This window comes from Cherax quadricarinatus, chromosome 58 (genome assembly GCF_038502225.1).
Source record: "Cherax quadricarinatus isolate ZL_2023a chromosome 58, ASM3850222v1, whole genome shotgun sequence".
Classification (NCBI taxonomy): domain Eukaryota; kingdom Metazoa; phylum Arthropoda; class Malacostraca; order Decapoda; family Parastacidae; genus Cherax; species Cherax quadricarinatus.
In genome coordinates, this window is record NC_091349.1 from 4,831,545 (window position 1) to 4,851,119 (window position 19,575).

Sequence of the window (19,575 nt, forward strand, 5' to 3'; positions counted from 1 at the left end):
CTCTTGTTTCTGTGTCCCCTCCCTGGAACATCCTGTCCTTGTCCACCTTGTCTATTCCACGCAGTATTTTATATGTCGTTATCATGTCTCCCCTGACCCTCCTGTCCTCCAGTGTCGTCAGGCCGATTTCCCTTAATCTTTCTTCATAGGACATTCCCCTTAGCTCTGGAACTAACCTTGTTGCAAACCTTTGTACTTTCTCTAGTTTCTTGACGTGCTTTATCAAGTGCGGGTTCCAAACAGGTGCTGCATACTCCAGTATGGTCCTGACATACACGGTGTACAGTGTCTTGAATGATTCCTTACTAAGGTATCGGAATGCTGTTCTCAGGTTTGCCAGGCGCCCATATGCTGCAGCAGTTATCTGATTGATGTGTGCTTCCGGAGACATGCTCGGTGTTATACTCACCCCAAGATCTTTCTCCTTGAGTGAGGTTTGCAGTCTTTGGCCACCTAGCCTATACTCTGTCTGTGGTCTTCTGTGCCCTTCCCCTATCTTCATGACTTTGCATTTGGCAGGATTAAATTCGAGAAGCCATTTGCTGGACCAGGTGTCCAGTCTGTCCAGGTCTCTTTGAAGTCCTGCCTGGTCCTCATCAGATTTAATTCTCCTCATTAACTTCACATCATCTGCAAACAGGGACACTTCTGAGTCTAACCCTTCCGTCATGTCGTTCACATATACCAAAAATAGCACTGGTCCTAGGACCGACCCCTGTGGGACCCCGCTCGTCACAGGTGCCCACTGTGATACATCATTACGTACCATGACTCGTTGTTGCCTCCCTGTCAGGTATTCTCTGATCCATTGCAGTGCCCTTCCTGTTATATGCGCCTGATGCTCTAGCTTCTGCACTAATCTCTTGTGAGGAACTGTGTCAAAGGCCTTCTTGCAGTCCAAGAAGATGCAATCAACCCACCCCTCTCTCTCTTGTCTTACTTCTGTTATTTTATCATAAAACTCCAGAAGGTTTGTGACACAGGATTTGCCTTCCGTGAATCCGTGCTGGTTGGCATTTATACTCCTGTTCCGTTCCAGGTGCTCCACCACTCTCCTCCTGATAATCTTCTCCATAATTTTGCATACTATACACGTCAATGACACAGGTCTATAGTTTAGTGCCTCTTTTCTGTCTCCTTTTTTGAAAATGGGAACTACATTTGCCGTCTTCCATACCTCAGGTAGTTGCCCAGTTTCCAGGGATGTGTTGAAGATTGTGGTAAGTGGTACGCACAACATATCTGCTCCCTCTCTAAGGACCCACAGAGAGATGTTGTCCGGTCCCATTGCCTTTGAGGTATCGATGTCCCTTAGCAGTTTCTTCACCTCCTCCTCATCTGTATGTATGTCGTCCAACACTTGTTGGTGTATTCCTTGTTGGTGTCCCCATCTGGTCTGTCCCCCCAGAGTCCTTCCTGTCTCTACTGTAGATACTTCCTTAAATCTCGTGTTGAGCTCCTCACATACCTCTTGATCGTTTCTTGTGAGTTCTCCACCTTCTTTCCTCAGCCTTATGTGTGTGTGTGTGTGTGTGTGTGTGTGTGTGTGTGTGTGTGTGTGTGTAAATATACCTAATTGGACGAATCTTATTGTAGCTAGCTGGTCCAGTGGCTAGAGCGTCGGTCTGGAGTTTTACGAATCTCTGATCGCGGGTTCTATCTCCGCCCATGGTATGGTTTATGTATGTGTGTGTGTGTGTGTGTGTGTGTGTGTGTGTGTGTGTGTGTGTGTGTGTGTTTGTTTGTGTGTGTGTGTTTGTGTGTGTGTGTGCACTCACCTATTTGTGGTTTTGGGGGGTTCGAATCATAGCTCCTGGCTATGTGTGTGTGCGTGTGTGTGTGTCCCACAACCAGTAATCACCAACACTTCCACACTCAATTTCCACCCACAATCTCGCCCAGAAACAAGGTGCAACCATCATGATAGTCTTACAAGACTTATCTTCAAGAAGTTGCTGCTACCAGCACACACACTGCTTCTTGTACAACCTGTCTTGGGTGCAGGAACTTGCTAAGTGCCTCAACTCTTGAATTGCCTTGTTTACAGTGCTTTATGCGTGGTTCACACGCTACCCACTACTCACGCCTGGTTTATTACCATTGTTTTTGTCTGTGGCATGAATGATGGCCAGTTTGTCAAGGTGTGCGATTGTACTGTCATCATCTGTTGTATTACTTAACTCCATCATCCCTCCTCTGTCTCTCCCTCTCTCTCTCTCTCTCTCTCTCTCTCTCTCTCTCTCTCTCTCTCTCTCTCTCTCTCTCTCTCTCTCTCTCTCTCTCTCTCTCTCTCTCTCTCTCTCTCTCTCTCTCTTATATATATATATATTATATATATATATATATATATATATATATATATATATATATATATATATATATATATATATATATATATATATATATATTTTTTTTTTTTTTTTTTTTTTTTCAACAAGTCGGCCGTCTCCCACCGAGGCAGGGTGACCCAAAAAAGAAAGAAAATCCCCAAAAAGAAAATACTTTCATCATCATTCAACACTTTCACCACACTCGCACATTATCACTGTTTTTGCAGAGGTGCTCAGAATACAACAGTCTAGAAGCATACACATATAAAGATACACAACATATCCCTCCAAACTGCCAATATCCCAAACCCCTCCTTTAAAGTGCAGGCATTGTACTTCCCATTTCCAGGACTCAAGTCCGACTATATGAAAATAACCGGTTTCCCTGAATCCCTTCACTAAATATTACCCTGCTCACACTCCAACAGATCGTCAGGTCCCAAGTACCATTCGTCTCCATTCACTCCTATCTAACACGCTCACGCACGCTTGCTGGAAGTCCAAGCCCCTTACCCACAAAACCTCCTTTACCCCCTCTCTCCAACCCTTTCGAGGACGACCCCTACCCCGCCTTCCTTCCCCTATAGATTTATATGCTTTCCATGTCATTCTACTGTGATCCATTCTCTCTAAATGACCAAACCACCTCAACAACCCCTCTTCTGCCCTCTGACTAATACTTTTATTAACTCCACACCTTCTCCTAATTTCCACACTCCGAATTTTCTGCATAATATTTACACCACACATTGCCCTTAAACAGGACATCTCCGCTGCCTCCAACCGTCTCCTCGCTGCTGCATTTACCACCCAAGCTTCACACCCATATAAGAGTGTTGGTACTACTATACTTTCATACATTCCCTTCTTTGCCTCCATAGATAACGTTTTTTGACTCCACATATACCTCAACGCACCACTCACCTTTTTTCCCTCATCAATTCTATGATTAACCTCATCCTTCATAAATCCATCCGCCGACACGTCAACTCCCAAGTATCTGAAAACATTCACTTCTTCCATACTCCTCCTCCCCAATTTGATATCCAATTTTTCTTTATCTAAATCATTTGACACCCTCATCACCTTACTCTTTTCTATGTTCACTTTCAACTTTCTACCTTTACACACATTCCCAAACTCATCCACTAACCTTTGCAATTTTTCTTTAGAATCTCCCATAAGCACAGTATCATCAGCAAAAAGTAACTGTGTCAATTCCCATTTTGAATTTGATTCCCCATAATTTAATCCCACCCCTCTCCCAAACACCCTAGCATTTACTTCCTTTACAACCCCATCTATAAATATATTAAACAACCATGGTGACATTACACATCCCTGTCTAAGACCTACTTTTACCGGGAAGTAGTCTCCCTCTCTTCTACACACCCTAACCTGAGCCTCACTATCCTCATAAAAACTCTTTACAGCATTTAATAACTTACCACCTATTCCATATACTTGCAACATCTGCCACATTGCTCCTCTATCCACTCTATCATATGCCTTTTCTAAATCCATAAATGCAATAAAAACTTCCCTATCTTTATCTAAATACTGTTCACATATATGCTTCAATGTAAACACCTGATCTACACATCCCCTACCCACTCTAAAACCTCCTTGCTCATCCGCAATCCTACATTCTGTCTTACCTCTAATTCTTTCAATTATAACCCTACCGTACACTTTTCCTGGTATACTCAGTAAGCTTATTCCTCTATAATTTTTACAGTCTCTTTTGTCCCCTTTCCCTTTATATAAAGGGACTATACATGCTCTCTGCCAATCCCTAGGTACCTTCCCCTCTTTCATACATTTATTAAACAAAAGTACCAACCACTCCAACACTATATCCCCCCCTGCTTTTAACATTTCTGTCATGATCCCATCAGTTCCAGCTGCTTTACCCCCTTTCATTTTACGTAATGCCTCACGTACCTCCCCCACACTTACATTCTGCTCTTCTTCATTCCTAAAAGATGGTATACCTCCCTGACCAGTGCATGAAATTACTGCCTCTGTTTCTTCCTTAACATTTAAAAGTTCCTCAAAATATTCTCGCCATCTACCCAATACCTCCATCTCCCCATCTACTAACTCCCCTACTCTGTTTTTAACTGACAAATCCATATTTTCCCTAGGCTTTCTTAACTTGTTTAACTCGCTCCAAAATTTTTTCTTATTTTCATTAAAATTTCTTGACAGTGCCTCTCCCACTCTATCATCTGCTCTCCTTTTGCACTCTCTCACCACTCTCTTTACCTTTCTTTTACTCTCCATATACTCTGCTCTTCTTATACCACTTCTGCTTTGTAAAAACCTCTCATAAGCTACCTTTTTCTCTTTTATCACACCCTTTACTTCATCATTCCACCAATCACTCCTCTTTCCTCCTGCCCCCACCCTCCTATAACCACAAACTTCTGCCCCACATTCTAATACTGCATTTTTAAAACTATTCCAACCCTCTTCAACCCCCCCACTACTCATCTTTGCACTAGCCCACCTTTCTGCCAATAGTCGCTTATATCTCACCCGAACTTCCTCCTCCCTTAGTTTATACACTTTCACCTCCCTCTTACTTGTTGTTGCCACCTTCCTCTTTTCCCATCTACCTCTTACTCTAACTGTAGCTACAACTAAATAATGATCCGATATATCAGTTGCCCCTCTATAAACATGTACATCCTGGAGCCTACCCATCAACCTTTTATCCACCAATACATAATCTAATAAACTACTTTCATTACGTGCTACATCATACCTTGTATATTTATTTATCCTCTTTTTCATAAAATATGTATTACTTATTACCAAATTTCTTTCTACACATAGCTCAATTAAAGGCTCCCCATTTACATTTACCCCTGGCACCCCAAATTTACCTACTACTCCCTCCATAACATTTTTACCCACTTTAGCATTAAAATCCCCAACCACCATTACTCTCACACTTGATTCAAAACTCCCCACGCATTCACTCAACATTTCCCAAAATCTCTCTCTCTCCTCTACACTTCTCTCTTCTCCAGGTGCATACACGCTTATTATAACCCACTTTTCACATCCAATCTTTATTTTACTCCACATAATCCTTGAATTAATACATTTATAGTCCCTCTTTTCCTGCCATAGCTTATCCTTCAACATTATTGCTACTCCTTCTTTAGCTCTAACTCTATTTGAAACCCCTGACCTAATCCCATTTATTCCTCTCCACTGAAACTCTCCCACCCCCTTCAGCTTTGTTTCACTTAAAGCCAGGACATCCAGCTTCTTCTCATTCATAACATCCACAATCATCTCTTTCTTATCATCTGCACAACATCCACGCACATTCAGACTTCCCACTTTGACAATTTTCTTCTTATTCTTTTTAGTAATCTTTACAGGAAAAGGGGTTACTAGCCCATTGTTCCCGGCATTTTAGTTGACTTTTACAACACGCATGGCTTACGGAGGAAAGATTCTTATTCCACTTCCCCATGGATATAAAAGGAAAATTAATAAGACCAAGAACTATTAAGATAAAATCAAAGAAAACTCAGATGAGTGTGTATAAATAAATGTGTACATGTATGTGTAGTGTGACCTAAGTGTAAGTAGAAGTAGCAAGACATGCCTGTAATCTTGCATATTTATGAGACAGACAAAAGACATCAGCAATCCTACCATCATGTAAAACAATCACAGGCTTCGTTTTACACTCACTTGGCAGGACGGTAGTACCTCCCTGGGTGGTTGCTGTCTACCAACCTACTACCATAATATATATATATATATATATATATATATATATATATATATATATATATATATATATATAACCATTGATTATTGTTAGTCTGTGCGTTCTCAGATTCAGAAATTCGTGTAACTTTGTATTTCTTCAAGTTGAACTGGAAAAGTTCAACTGATTACATCTCTAGTCTGTTTCACTGTCCTTGCTTGTTCTTGTTTTTCTTACTAGTTGTACATTATCTGTAAACAGTGACACGTAGGACTCAATCCCCTCTGGTAGGTCATTCACTTATATTTGGAAGAGTAGTGGTCCTGGTACTGACCCTTGAGGAACCCCACTCGTTACCCTTTCCCATTCTGAGGTCTCGTAATATAGCAACTTACCTGGTGAGTTCTTGGGTTTGAAAGCCTTCTTGAAGGCAGCAATAGCCTCGTCGTTGAGGGTGGAGCAGTTCCACCTACGAGTGCGGAACTGGAACTGGCACTCGTCGATGGCCCAGATAGCTCCTCTCTTGACGGAGTCCATGAAGGCTGGGTTGTCCTTACAGAAGCGTACTTGCTGCCTCACCAGTGACCCCCTGAAGGAGTCACACAGCTGCGAGCTGGCTGGCGCAGTCACCGCCAGGGTCGACACTCTAGATAACGCCCTGAAACACATCAACAATAAGCCATCTTTAGTACAGAAAAATACCAACACAGTTCATATCTATTATTCGAGAAGCGACAACAAAATACGTGACTGTAACTGTGGAAAAAATATAACCGTGAAAAATATAGAATTACACGAGGCTTTTTCGTGTGTTTTTACGCACACAGCTTCAGGTATTTCTGTTTTTTTTTCAATGTGGTATGTTTATTTTTTATCTGTTATGTAATTATTAAGAGTTACTGGAATGATGGACCTTACTGCCCGGTTTGAAACAAGTCTCGTCAGCCACCCAAGTGTCAGATAAATGTTAATTTAAACACTTACCAAACATTTCACAAGTGTCATCTTCAATAACAAAACAATTAACAACATATGACAACAATCCTGTAATTAACATTATTTTAACCAAACGTAAATCATCCGTCAACCTTACTAGCCCAGGAGCTGTATGATGCCCTCATACTCTCACTCACCTCTGCTTGCATAACCTCGGTTCGACCTTAACAGAGGCACCAGGGGAGATATGGTTACGACCTCCAAGATACTCAGAGGCTTTAACAGAGACGAGGTCAGAGCTGGTCAGTCAAAATTATATATACAGTAAACTCTCTTATAAAGCTCCTCTCTATACTGTGATTTTTTAAATGTTATTCTAAAAGATCATAAATTTTTATAGCACCAGCTGCTCAATTTGGAGTCAATTTTCAATTGTATTTTAAAAATCACATATATAGAGAAGCTTTCTAAGAGCTTTCTCTAGAAGAGAAAGCTTTCTCTTCTAAGAAAGCTTTCTCTAGAGGAGAAAGTTTCCTCTAGAAGGGAAGAGAAAGCTTTCTCTAGAGAAAGTTTTCTCTAGAAGAGAAGAGAAAGCTTTCTCTAGAAGAGAAACCTTTCTATAGAAAAGAAAGCTTTCTCTAGAGGAGAAAGTTTTCTCTAGAGGAGAAAGTTTTCTCTAGAAGAGAAAGTTTTCTCTAGAAGAGAAAGTTTTCTCTAGAGGAGAAAGTTTTCTCTAGAAGAGAAGAGAAAGCTTTCTCTAGAAGAGAGAGAAAAAAGATAAGAGGAGAGAGATTTAGAGGATGTAATGTATGTAAATACGTACTAGTATATACATTAATATGTAGATTCAAAATTCGTTATGGGTCTAAGAATATATGCTAACACACTCATTCCTACCAGCTGAGAGAACACGAAGCTACACGCTTCTCCAGGACTGAGGGACTGATCACCTCTCAACTACCACTTCAAGACTGAGGGACTGATCACCTCTCAACTACCACTTCAAGACTGAGGGACTGATCACCTCTCAACTACCACTTCAAGACTGAGGGACTGATCACCTCTCAACTACCACTTCAAGACTGAGGGACTGATCACCTCTCAACTACCACTTCAAGACTGAGGGACTGATCACCTCTCAACTACCACTTCAAGACTGAGGGACTGATCACCTCTCAACTACCACTTCAAGACTGAGGGACTGATCACCTCTCAACTACCACTTCAAGACTGAGGGACTGATCACCTCTCAACTACCACTTCAAGACTGAGGGACTGATCACCTCTCAACTACCACTTCAAGACTGAGGGACTGATCACCTCTCAACTACCACTTCAAGACTGAGGGACTGATCACCTCTCAACTACCACTTCAAGACTGAGGGACTGATCGCCTCTCAACTACCACTTCAAGACTGAGGGACTGATCACCTCTCAACTACCACTTCAAGACTGAGGGACTGATCACCTCTCAACTACCACTTCAAGACTGAGGGACTGATCACCTCTCAACTACCACTTCAAGACTGAGGGACTGATCACCTCTCAACTACCACTTCAAGACTGAGGGACTGATCACCTCTCAACTACCACTTCAAGACTGAGGGACTGATCACCTCTCAACTACCACTTCAAGACTGAGGGACTGATCGCCTCTCAACTACCACTTCAAGACTGAGGGACTGATCACCTCTCAACTACCACTTCAAGACTGAGGGACTGATCAACTCTCAACTACCACTTCAAGACTGAGGGACTGATCACCTCTCAACTACCACTTCAAGACTGAGGGACTGATCACCTCTCAACTACCACTTCAAGACTGAGGGACTGATCACCTCTCAACTACCACTTCAAGACTGAGGGACTGATCACCTCTCAACTACCACTTCAAGACTGAGGGACTGATCACCTCTCAACTACCACTTCAAGACTGAGGGACTGATCACCTCTCAACTACCACTTCAAGACTGAGGGACTGATCACCTCTCAACTACCACTTCAAGACTGAGGGACTGATCACCTCTCAACTACCACTTCAAGACTGAGGGACTGATCGCCTCTCAACTACCACTTCAAGACTGAGGGACTGATCACCTCTCAACTACCACTTCAAGACTGAGGGACTGATCAACTCTCAACTACCACTTCAAGACTGAGGGACTGATCAACTCTCAACTACCACTTCAAGACTGAGGGACTGATCACCTCTCAACTACCACTTCAAGACTGAGGGACTGATCACCTCTCAACTACCACTTCAAGACTGAGGGACTGATCACCTCTCAACTACCACTTCAAGACTGAGGGACTGATCACCTCTCAACTACCACTTCAAGACTGAGGGACTGATCACCTCTCAACTACCACTTCAAGACTGAGGGACTGATCACCTCTCAACTACCACTTCAAGACTGAGGGACTGATCACCTCTCAACTCTCAGTAGTAGTAACCAGTTACCAGTCTCAGTAGTAGTAACCAGTTACCAGTACCGTCTGACTCAACGATCAACCGTCTCTTGAGTCACGGTCTTTCATATTGTGCTGACCTCAGCAGTATTCAAAGACCCACTGGGTACTGGGCAGCCCGGCTAGCCAGTATATCGAGTAGTAGCAAGGAGATAGGTAACGGCTGGCAGGTCTCTCTCCACATATCGCCAATATACGTATAACAGCCTACGTGAGTATTTCTACCCTAATCCACGTATCGAACTCCCACATGATAAATGGTGTACAGCGGTGTGGAGCGTGGATTTACGTTTTTAAGGGTAATTCAAGGCGTTTGAAGGCTGTTTGTGTGAGTAGCGCCAGGGTCAAAGGTGATTCTCCAGCCACCAGCTCTACCCTCCGGCACCACCAGCCAAGCCTGACTCCCCTCACAGCTTTCATCCTGCAAGCCTGTTGCAGCCGTTTCAAGCTTCCTGGCTTAGTTCGTGTGCTAATTGCTTCAATCTCCGAGGGGTTGACCCGGATTTTGCAATTAAGCCAGTCAGTAAGCCAGACTGTGGAAGTGAACGCCAGTCAGCCTATCATCCAGCCTGTCTCCTGTCATCCAACTGCTCCTCCGTGCTTTGTGCATCGTTACACGTCTTCCAGTCATCCATTCTCGTGGGGTAAGCCAGTCAGCCAACCCAGCTTCTAACCCAGCTGAGAGAGAGAAGTAAGCCACGCAGTAAGAAGTAAGCCAGATTCCTCTGAGGTATTGTGTATCTCGCTTTGTGCTTCCTGTTGGATGCTAAGAGTGGTTTTCACCATTCCTGTGGCATAGAGTGGGTTAAACCATCTGTGGGTGAGTGGGGCGCGCGGCAGCCTCCCCGTCCCCCCCCACCACTCTTCCCCCCACTCTCTCCCACCACCCGGGTGCGCGGCAGACGCATCCACCACCACCACTACCAACCTACCTGTGGTTGTTTGCACCCTTGTACCGGGTCCTAGTACTGTTTTGGCTCACATAATTGGTCAAGAGATTGTAGCTGGTGCCAACGAGATAAAGCCAGTTATGTGAGTTCGTCTAGAACGCACATTTCTTCACGACAACAGTGTGTGGGTGTAGGAGGAAACACCGCCCGCCCACAGGACAATATCTTCACCTCGTCACCCCGTCACCGCCCGTCTACTACTCTCCACTTCAGTGATAATTTTTTTGAGACATTTTCTTGCATTTAAAGACATTTGCGTGTGTGAGACATTTATAGTAAAATTCTTGTGTACTCTAAACCTTGTGTTTTCAGTGTAAACGCAGTATTTTTGACTCATTATTTGTTAGAATATTTTTTTCAGTGTTTTCACTTATATTATTCTCCTGTGTTTTTCTTTATGCTATTCGTCTGTCGTAAGTATTATTGTGTAGTGTACCAGTCAGTCACCCTGTGTGAAGTGATTCAATTTTTTTTTATTGTATTGTCATTGTATTTCATGCAGTGATATTCACCCCAGTATACCAAATTTTCCATTTATTTCTATGTGTGTCATTTTTTTTCGTATGCCAACAGTGTCTCATTTCTCTAATTTTTTCGCAGACTGTGTACCATTATTTTTGCCAGCAAAATTTTTGTCGTATCAGTCACAGCAAGATTTTTGTCGTATCAGTCACAGCAAGATTTTTGTTGTATCAGTCACAGCAGGATTGTGTTGTAAGAATATTAATTTAAGAAGTGTGCTCCGTCATTGTAAGTGTTATATTCCCTGTTTTGTTCCTGTGTTTTATTTTATTCATATTTTCATAATTCTTGAACAAATTCACTCTTGATGCAATTTCAATTACTTTTAACGTAAAGTGTTTCCTTACTCTGTTGAGTAAATTGTTTTGTCTAATTTACAATTAAGAGTTAAAGTGTTCAATCAGTTTATTTTTTTTTTCTTCATAATTTTAATTCATTATTTTACCTGAGTTTTCCCAGTGCAACTTTATTACTGCAGTGATTATTTCTACACCTTATTTTGTTGCATTTGTTCTGAAGTGAATTATTTTGTTGAACTGTTCGGCAGTGACTTCTTTTCTTTTATTGATATTTTTATGATTTATAATTTAATTTTGTCTATGCATTCTTAGAAAATACTTAAATTTCACAGTTAACAATTTAATAATTTTATTTTATACTTTCACATTGATTTAAAAATTTAATTAATTAATTTCTTTATTAGCAAGAGTAAAGACAGCTCATTTTGAATTTAATTCAGTCTCCAGTAATATTTTTACTTGTATATTTCAATGTAAATTTTTTTTTTTCTTGGTCAATAGTCCTTTAAATTGAGTTTTCCTTGCTCTTGCAGTGTATAGACATTATTAATTCTGCAAAATTAGTTGTATATCTTTTCATTTCAATTCTAGAATTTTATATCATTTTTATTGTTCATTATTTTTGCCTTATTTGTTCTCGTGTTACTTTGCCATTATGTCTCACATACCGTCAAGTGATACTTTAGTGAATGTCGACACTCAGACCTCTCAGGCTATTGCTGCTCCTGTCATCAGTCCTCACATTCCCTTACTGACTGACAGACAATACCTAGCCCTCGAGAAATGTGTTTGTTCTCACAGCTTGTATCTGAGATTTGTTAAAGTGCTGCGAAATGTGAAGTTCAGATTAAGTTCCTATAGATCCGTGAATTACTTATTAACGTAACCGAGCGGTCAGGCACTAGTAATACTGTCACTCCTGTCTGGACTCCAGCCACAATATCATGCACGCAGGATAGTGCTACTATCCTTGCGATGGCGACTTGTTCAAGTATTCGTTCCTTCCCAGGGGACGCTTTGAGAAGAACTTTACTTGCAACGAGTTATGCCATCTCTTGCTGATGCCACAAGCCGTGCAGAAAGACGTTTCTGTGGCTAGTGTGCTCACTTGAGTGTTGTTGTTGTCCCTTGTGTTTCAGATTGTGATCCCATCCTAGTTGACAGTAATCAGTGCGTTGTAAGAAGTTATTTCTCGAGTAACTTCCACGTTGTTAAAGTTTGTAAGTGTAGTTTCTTTATAGTTGATACCTCGTGTCACTGTGTGCGACTCAGAATATCAGCATTGTTCACCATGTTCATTTCTTTTCTCCTGTGCTTGTAGTTTGAGATAGTAGATTCGTTCTCCCTTGCTCATATTGCGTGTTATAGCGTTAATTTTTCAACCGGGGGGAGTCATCCACTCCACCGAGTTTGTTCATTCCTCCAGTAAGAAAGAACCGATCCCTTGTGTTCTGGTGATTCGATTCCTGCTCCAGGAAGATCTTATTCTGACTGTGAAGCCACCAGCTCCCATCAGTGACTTTCTCATGAACCAAGAATTACTGTATCGAACAGCCGAGTTGGGTACTCCTAGCAGAAGAGTATACCAGTTAGTAATTCCACAGTCACTAGTGAATGTAGCCTTACAGCTAGTTCATGATGTACCAGGTGTTGCACACCCTGGTATGGATCGTTCAGTAAAACAAGCCAGATTGAAATACTTTTGGCCTCGTATGGCAACTGATATTTCTGAGTATGTTAGGAAATGTAGTGTCTGCATGCAACATAAAGGCAATGCTAATGGTCCCAATCCAATCCAAGTGTATCCAACTACTAGCGAACCTTGGGAAAGAGTTGCGCTAGATTTGTTAACTAATTTCCAATGTTCCCTCCAAGGTAACAAACATCTGTGTGTTATGGTAGACCATTTCACCAGATATTGCGAGTTAGTCCCTATTGCAGATAAGACTGCCGAGACAGTAGCCAAAGCGTTTAAAGAACGCATTATCTGCAGGCATACCACTCCTAAGTCCCTAGTAACAGATAACGGAGGTGAATTCTGTAATGAAATTCTTGAAAATTTGTGTACCTTGTACAAGATCTCTAAATCCACCATTGTTCCTCATCATCCTGCCAGCAATGGGTTAGCGGAACGAACCAATAAGAAAGTACTTGATGTCTTGAGAGCCACTATCAATCCCAACAGTGAAACTTGGGATGAAGTTATACCTGATGTGCAGTGTGCTATAAATTCTGCTTACAATGTTTCTATAGGTGACACTCCACATTATGCATTGTACGGTGTAGATAAACGTTTGCCTTATGAGTTGTTATATTCTAATCCGAAACCCAATTACAACCCTGATGATTTCGTAGCAACTCGTACCAGCTTAGCTCAAAGTGTTTTTAGAAGAATCCGTGAAACACTTCATAAATCAACAGCAGAATTTACAAGAGTCGCAAATACTCGAGTAAAGCCATCCAAAATCAAAGTAGGTTCGAGAGTTATGCTGACTAATTTTAACAAAACGTCTGCAATGCCAAAGCTTGATCAAAAGTTTGTTGGTCCTTATCGAGTAGTTGAACATATCACTGGAAATAAGTATAAGGTTAGAGAGATTAGTACTGGTCAGTATAAAGAATCGCATTTGGATCATATGAAGTTAGTATGTGATGATAATGATGTTCCAACCCAGACTAATGTGACAGACTCTGACAATCCTCCTGATCCTGTACTCTCTTCCTCTGATACTCAGTCAGATGATCAACCTGAATGTCGTTATTCCCTACGTACACGACAGGTATTGAGAAATCCTCAAGTATCATTTGTAACTTCCAATTCAGAATTGCCTCAAATACAGCATGAGTTAGCCAATGCTACAGAGTTTGATCCTCCCAGAGATGACACCCATTCTGCATATGCCAATCTTACCCTAGCAGAGTTGGGGTTAAATGTAAATAACCTGTATAGATGAATAATTAAAGTATCAACTTATCAGTATTCAAGAATTTTTTTTTTGTGTTCATGTTCTCTCCGCATTCTGAGAGTTAACAGTCTAGATTTGCGTGCACCGAATCTGCCTTTCTGTTAAACACTCTTTCTTTGTATATATTCCTTCCTCAGAATCCGTAGATCACACGAATACAGATCGATCGATCAAAAATTTTTTTTTTTTATCACTTGTATTCTCAACGTAGAGTTCGTTGTTCAATTGTTGAGTTTTAAGTTGTACTATCGTATACCTTGTATTGCATTACAGTTTCAGTTACGTAAGCTTTCATTCCATTGTTCTACTTATGTATTTTTAATGTTTAATGTTGTGTACTTTGACATTGTATAGAATCAGCCCAAGCCGTATACCTACCATCTCTAGTTTGTATTAGTTGTATGTCGGGACGACATACGTTAGCGTCGCCGAGCTCTCAGTAGTAGTAACCAGTTACCAGTCTCAGTAGTAGTAACCAGTTACCAGTACCGTCTGACTCAACGATCAACCGTCTCTTGAGTCACGGTCTTTCATATTGTGCTGACCTCAGCAGTATTCAAAGACCCACTGGGTACTGGGCAGCCCGGCTAGCCAGTATATCGAGTAGTAGCAAGGAGATAGGTAACGGCTGGCAGGTCTCTCTCCACATATCGCCAATATACGTATAACAGCCTACGTGAGTATTTCTACCCTAATCCACGTATCGAACTCCCACATGATACAACTACCACTTCAAGACTGAGGGACTGATCACCTCTCAACTACCACTTCAAGACTGAGGGACTGATCGCCTCTCAACTACCACTTCAAGACTGAGGGACTGATCACCTCTCAACTACCACTTCAAGACTGAGGGACTGATCACCTCTCAACTACCACTTCAAGACTGAGGGACTGATCACCTCTCAACTACCACTTCAAGACTGAGGGACTGATCGCCTCTCAACTACCACTTCAAGACTGAGGGACTGATCACCTCTCAACTACCACTTCAAGACTGAGGGACTGATCACCTCTCAACTACCACTTCAAGACTGAGGGACTGATCACCTCTCAACTACCACTTCAAGACTGAGGGACTGATCACCTCTCAACTACCACTTCAAGACTGAGGGACTGATCACCTCTCAACTACCACTTCAAGACTGAGGGACTGATCACCTCTCAACTACCACTTCAAGACTGAGGGACTGATCACCTCTCAACTACCACTTCAAGACTGAGGGACTGATCACCTCTCAACTACCACTTCAAGACTGAGGGACTGATCACCTCTCAACTACCACTTCAAGACTGAGGGACTGATCACCTCTCAACTACCACTTCAAGACTGAGGGACTGATCAACTCTCAACTACCACTTCAAGACTGAGGGACTGATCACCTCTCAACTACCACTTCAAGACTGAGGGACTGATCACCTCTCAACTACCACTTCAAGACTGAGGGACTGATCACCTCTCAACTACCACTTCAAGACTGAGGGACTGATCACCTCTCAACTACCACTTCAAGACTGAGGGACTGATCACCTCTCAACTACCACTTCAAGACTGAGGGACTGATCACCTCTCAACTACCACTTCAAGACTGAGGGACTGATCAACTCTCAACTACCACTTCAAGACTGAGGGACTGATCAACTCTCAACTACCACTTCAAGACTGAGGGACTGATCACCTCTCAACTACCACTTCAAGACTGAGGGACTGATCACCTCTCAACTACCACTTCAAGACTGAGGGACTGATCAACTCTCAACTACCACTTCAAGACTGAGGGACTGATCAACTCTCAACTACCACTTCAAGACTGAGGGACTGATCACCTCTCAACTACCACTTCAAGACTGAGGGACTGATCACCTCTCAACTACCACTTCAAGACTGAGGGACTGATCACCTCTCAACTACCACTTCAAGACTGAGGGACTGATCACCTCTCAACTACCACTTCAAGACTGAGGGACTGATCACCTCTCAACTACCACTTCAAGACTGAGGGACTGATCACCTCTCAACTACCACTTCAAGACTGAGGGACTGATCACCTCTCAACTACCACTTCAAGACTGAGGGACTGATCACCTCTCAACTACCACTTCAAGACTGAGGGACTGATCACCTCTCAACTACCACTTCAAGACTGAGGGACTGATCACCTCTCAACTACCACTTCAAGACTGAGGGACTGATCACCTCTCAACTACCACTTCAAGACTGAGGGACTGATCACCTCTCAACTACCACTTCAAGACTGAGGGACTGATCACCTCTCAACTACCACTTCAAGACTGAGGGACTGATCACCTCTCAACTACCACTTCAAGACTGAGGGACTGATCACCTCTCAACTACCACTTCAAGACTGAGGGACTGATCAACTCTCAACTACCACTTCAAGACTGAGGGACTGATCAACTCTCAACTACCACTTCAAGACTGAGGGACTGATCACCTCTCAACTACCACTTCAAGACTGAGGGACTGATCAACTCTCAACTACCACTTCAAGACTGAGGGACTGATCAACTCTCAACTACCACTTCAAGACTGAGGGACTGATCGCCTCTCAACTACCACTTCAAGACTGAGGGACTGATCACCTCTCAACTACCACTTCAAGACTGAGGGACTGATCACCTCTCAACTACCACTTCAAGACTGAGGGACTGATCACCTCACAGCTTCTACTTCAAGACTGAGGGACTAACTTCATTTTTCCCTCTCCATTGCTTCTGCTGTCTACACTTTTACTCAACGCTGCATTCGACTGAAGAAACCTGCTTTGTAGGCGAAACCTTTCGGAAATAAATATACCCCAGCGTTGTACATAGTATTATACACCTTTAATATTATTATTAATATTTATACATTTATTATTATTATTATTATTATTATTATTATTATTATTATTATACGTTAGTATTACTTTTATTATTATATACCATTATTATTATTGGTATTATACACCATTATTATTGCTATTATCCTCACAACGTAGTCTTTAATTAGCACCGTCGTCCAGGTAACAGTACGTCATTAAGACGACGTACAGGTGAGATGTACCGTGGTTGTTTACGCAAGTCACTGTAATTAACGCAAGCGTAGTGGTAGTCTAGATGTGGCAGCCTCGACATTAGCGTATTGAACGTCACATAAATGCTGTGCAAATGTAAATAGGCGTATATCTGTGTATTAGGTTTGAAGCCTGTCTACTACACGAGAGCTCCTTAAAACCTGCATGTCACCGGTTCACGACACGCGTCCGTGTTTTCTTCCCACTGTCCGTATAATATTCCCACGGTCCACATCATATACCAACGGTCCACATATCCTTCCCACGGTCCACACAATTTCTCCGACGATTCATAGCAAACTGTTTTTACAACTCTGTATATATAGCGTGCGTGACCCGTATATAGCCGTCAGAAGTCACAGTGTGACCACAGGTGGTATAGCCCTTAACACAGGTCAAGTGATGAGGTAGGGTCATCAGGGTCATGACTGTGGTTGCATTACATTCTGTACACAGCTCCATGATGAGATGCAGGGATGATGTGTGTTTCACAGATGGGGGTCAAGGATGCTGCGTATCACAGATGGGGGTCAAGGATGCTGTGTGTCACAGATGGAGGTCAGGGATACTATGTGTCACAGGTGAGATTAAGAGATGCTAGGAATCATAGATGGGGGTCAGGGATGCTGGAAATCACAGTTGGGGTCAGGGATGCTGAGAATCACAGTTGGGGGGCCAGGGATGCTGGGAATCACACTTGAGGTTCAGGGATGCTGAGAATCACAGTTGGGGGTCAGGGATGCTGGGAATCACATATGGGGTTCAGGGATGCTATGTGTCACAGATGGGGGATCAGGGATGCTGAGAATCACGGTTGGGGGGTCAGAGATGATGTGTATAACAGATGGGGTCAGATACTGTGTATCATAGATGGGGTCAGAGATGCTGTGTCATAGATGGAGGGTCAGGGATGCTGGGAATCACAGTTGGGGGGTCAGGGATGCTAGCTGAGACTCTCAGGTACCCGGTAATGAGTACGTGTAGCTGAAGTGTTAAAAGAGATTTTACTGGCACACCACCCGCAGGAAAGGCACCAGCCAACGTGACACTTGCTGGCTCCCCGCTGCTGTAGGCATCTCTATACACTGATATTATGTTTTTTGAGGTGGTGCCTGCGTCCTCCATTGACAGTACTGGTGGTGTCTGTGTCCTCCACTGACAGTACTGGTGGTGTCTGTGTCCTCCACTGACAGTACTGGTGGTGTCTGTGTCCTCCACTGACAGTACTGGTGGTGTCTGTGTCTTCCACTGACAGTACTGGTGGTGTCTGCGCCCTCCACTGACAGTATTTGTGGTGTCTGTGTCCTCCACTGACAGTACTGGTGGTGTCTGTGTCCTCCACTGACAGTACTGGTGGTGTCTGTGTCCTCCACTGACAGTACTGGTGGTGTCTGCGTCCTCCACTGACAGTACTGGTGGTGTCTGTGTCCTCCACTGACAGTACTGGTGGTGTCTGCGTCCTCCACTGACAGTACTGGTGGTGTCTGCGTCCTCCACTGACAGTATTGGTGGTGTCTGCGTCCTCCACTGACAGTACTGGTGGTGTCTGCGTCCTCCACTGACAGTACTGGTGGTGTCTGCGTCCTCCACTGACAGTACTGGTGGTGTCTGCGTCCTCCACTGACAGTACTGGTGGTGTCTGTGTCCTCCACTGACAGTACTGGTGGTGTCTGCGTCCTCCACTGACAGTACTGGTGGTGTCTGCGTCCTCCACTGACAGTACTGGTGGTGTCTGTGTCCTACACTGACAGTAATAATGCGACCAATGCAAGTTGATTTATAAACTCAAGATAAGTTGTAATGAACGACTGTCAGTGAATAAGGAGAAGCACTGACGAGGACCCGACCCCCATGGTACATGCTAGCAGCCGGTACGACAAACATATAAGTCCTTACCTGAAAATATTTTCAATGTTCATCCTCTTCTGAAGTGTCCTTGTGTGTACTCACCTAGTTGAGGTTGCAGGGGTCAAGTCCAAGCTCCTGGCTCCTGTGTGTGCATGTGTGTGTGTGTGTGTGTGTGTGTGTGTGTGTGTGTGTGTGTGTGTGTGTGTGGTGGAGGGGGAGGGTAAGGCAGACAGAAATCTGTTATCATGTTAGCCATGCAGGAAAATAAATTTCCTGGGAGGGGGAAGAGAGTGTGAAGAGAGACTCCTCTGTTGTCCTGCCTGTGTGTGTGTACTCACCTAGTTTACTCACCTAGTTGAGGTTGCAGGGGTCGAGTCCGAGCTCCTGGCCCCGCCTCTTCACTGATCGCTACTAGGTCACTCCCTGAACCATGAGCTTTATC

The 19,575-nt window shown here is 43.1% G+C and overlaps 1 protein-coding gene across 2 annotated transcripts in view; it reads right to left on the reverse strand.

Moving 5' to 3' along the window:
- The window catches only part of LOC128698104 (protein Wnt-4), a 584,955-nt gene that overhangs the window by 122,019 nt on the left and 443,361 nt on the right, over positions 1 to 19,575 (reverse strand). For both annotated transcript variants that reach the window (XM_053790215.2, XM_053790214.2), the window contains exon 2: positions 6,462 to 6,724. In XM_053790215.2, coding sequence (XP_053646190.2) covers positions 6,462 to 6,724 — 263 coding nt within the window. The remainder of the gene's footprint in view (positions 1 to 6,461; positions 6,725 to 19,575) is intronic.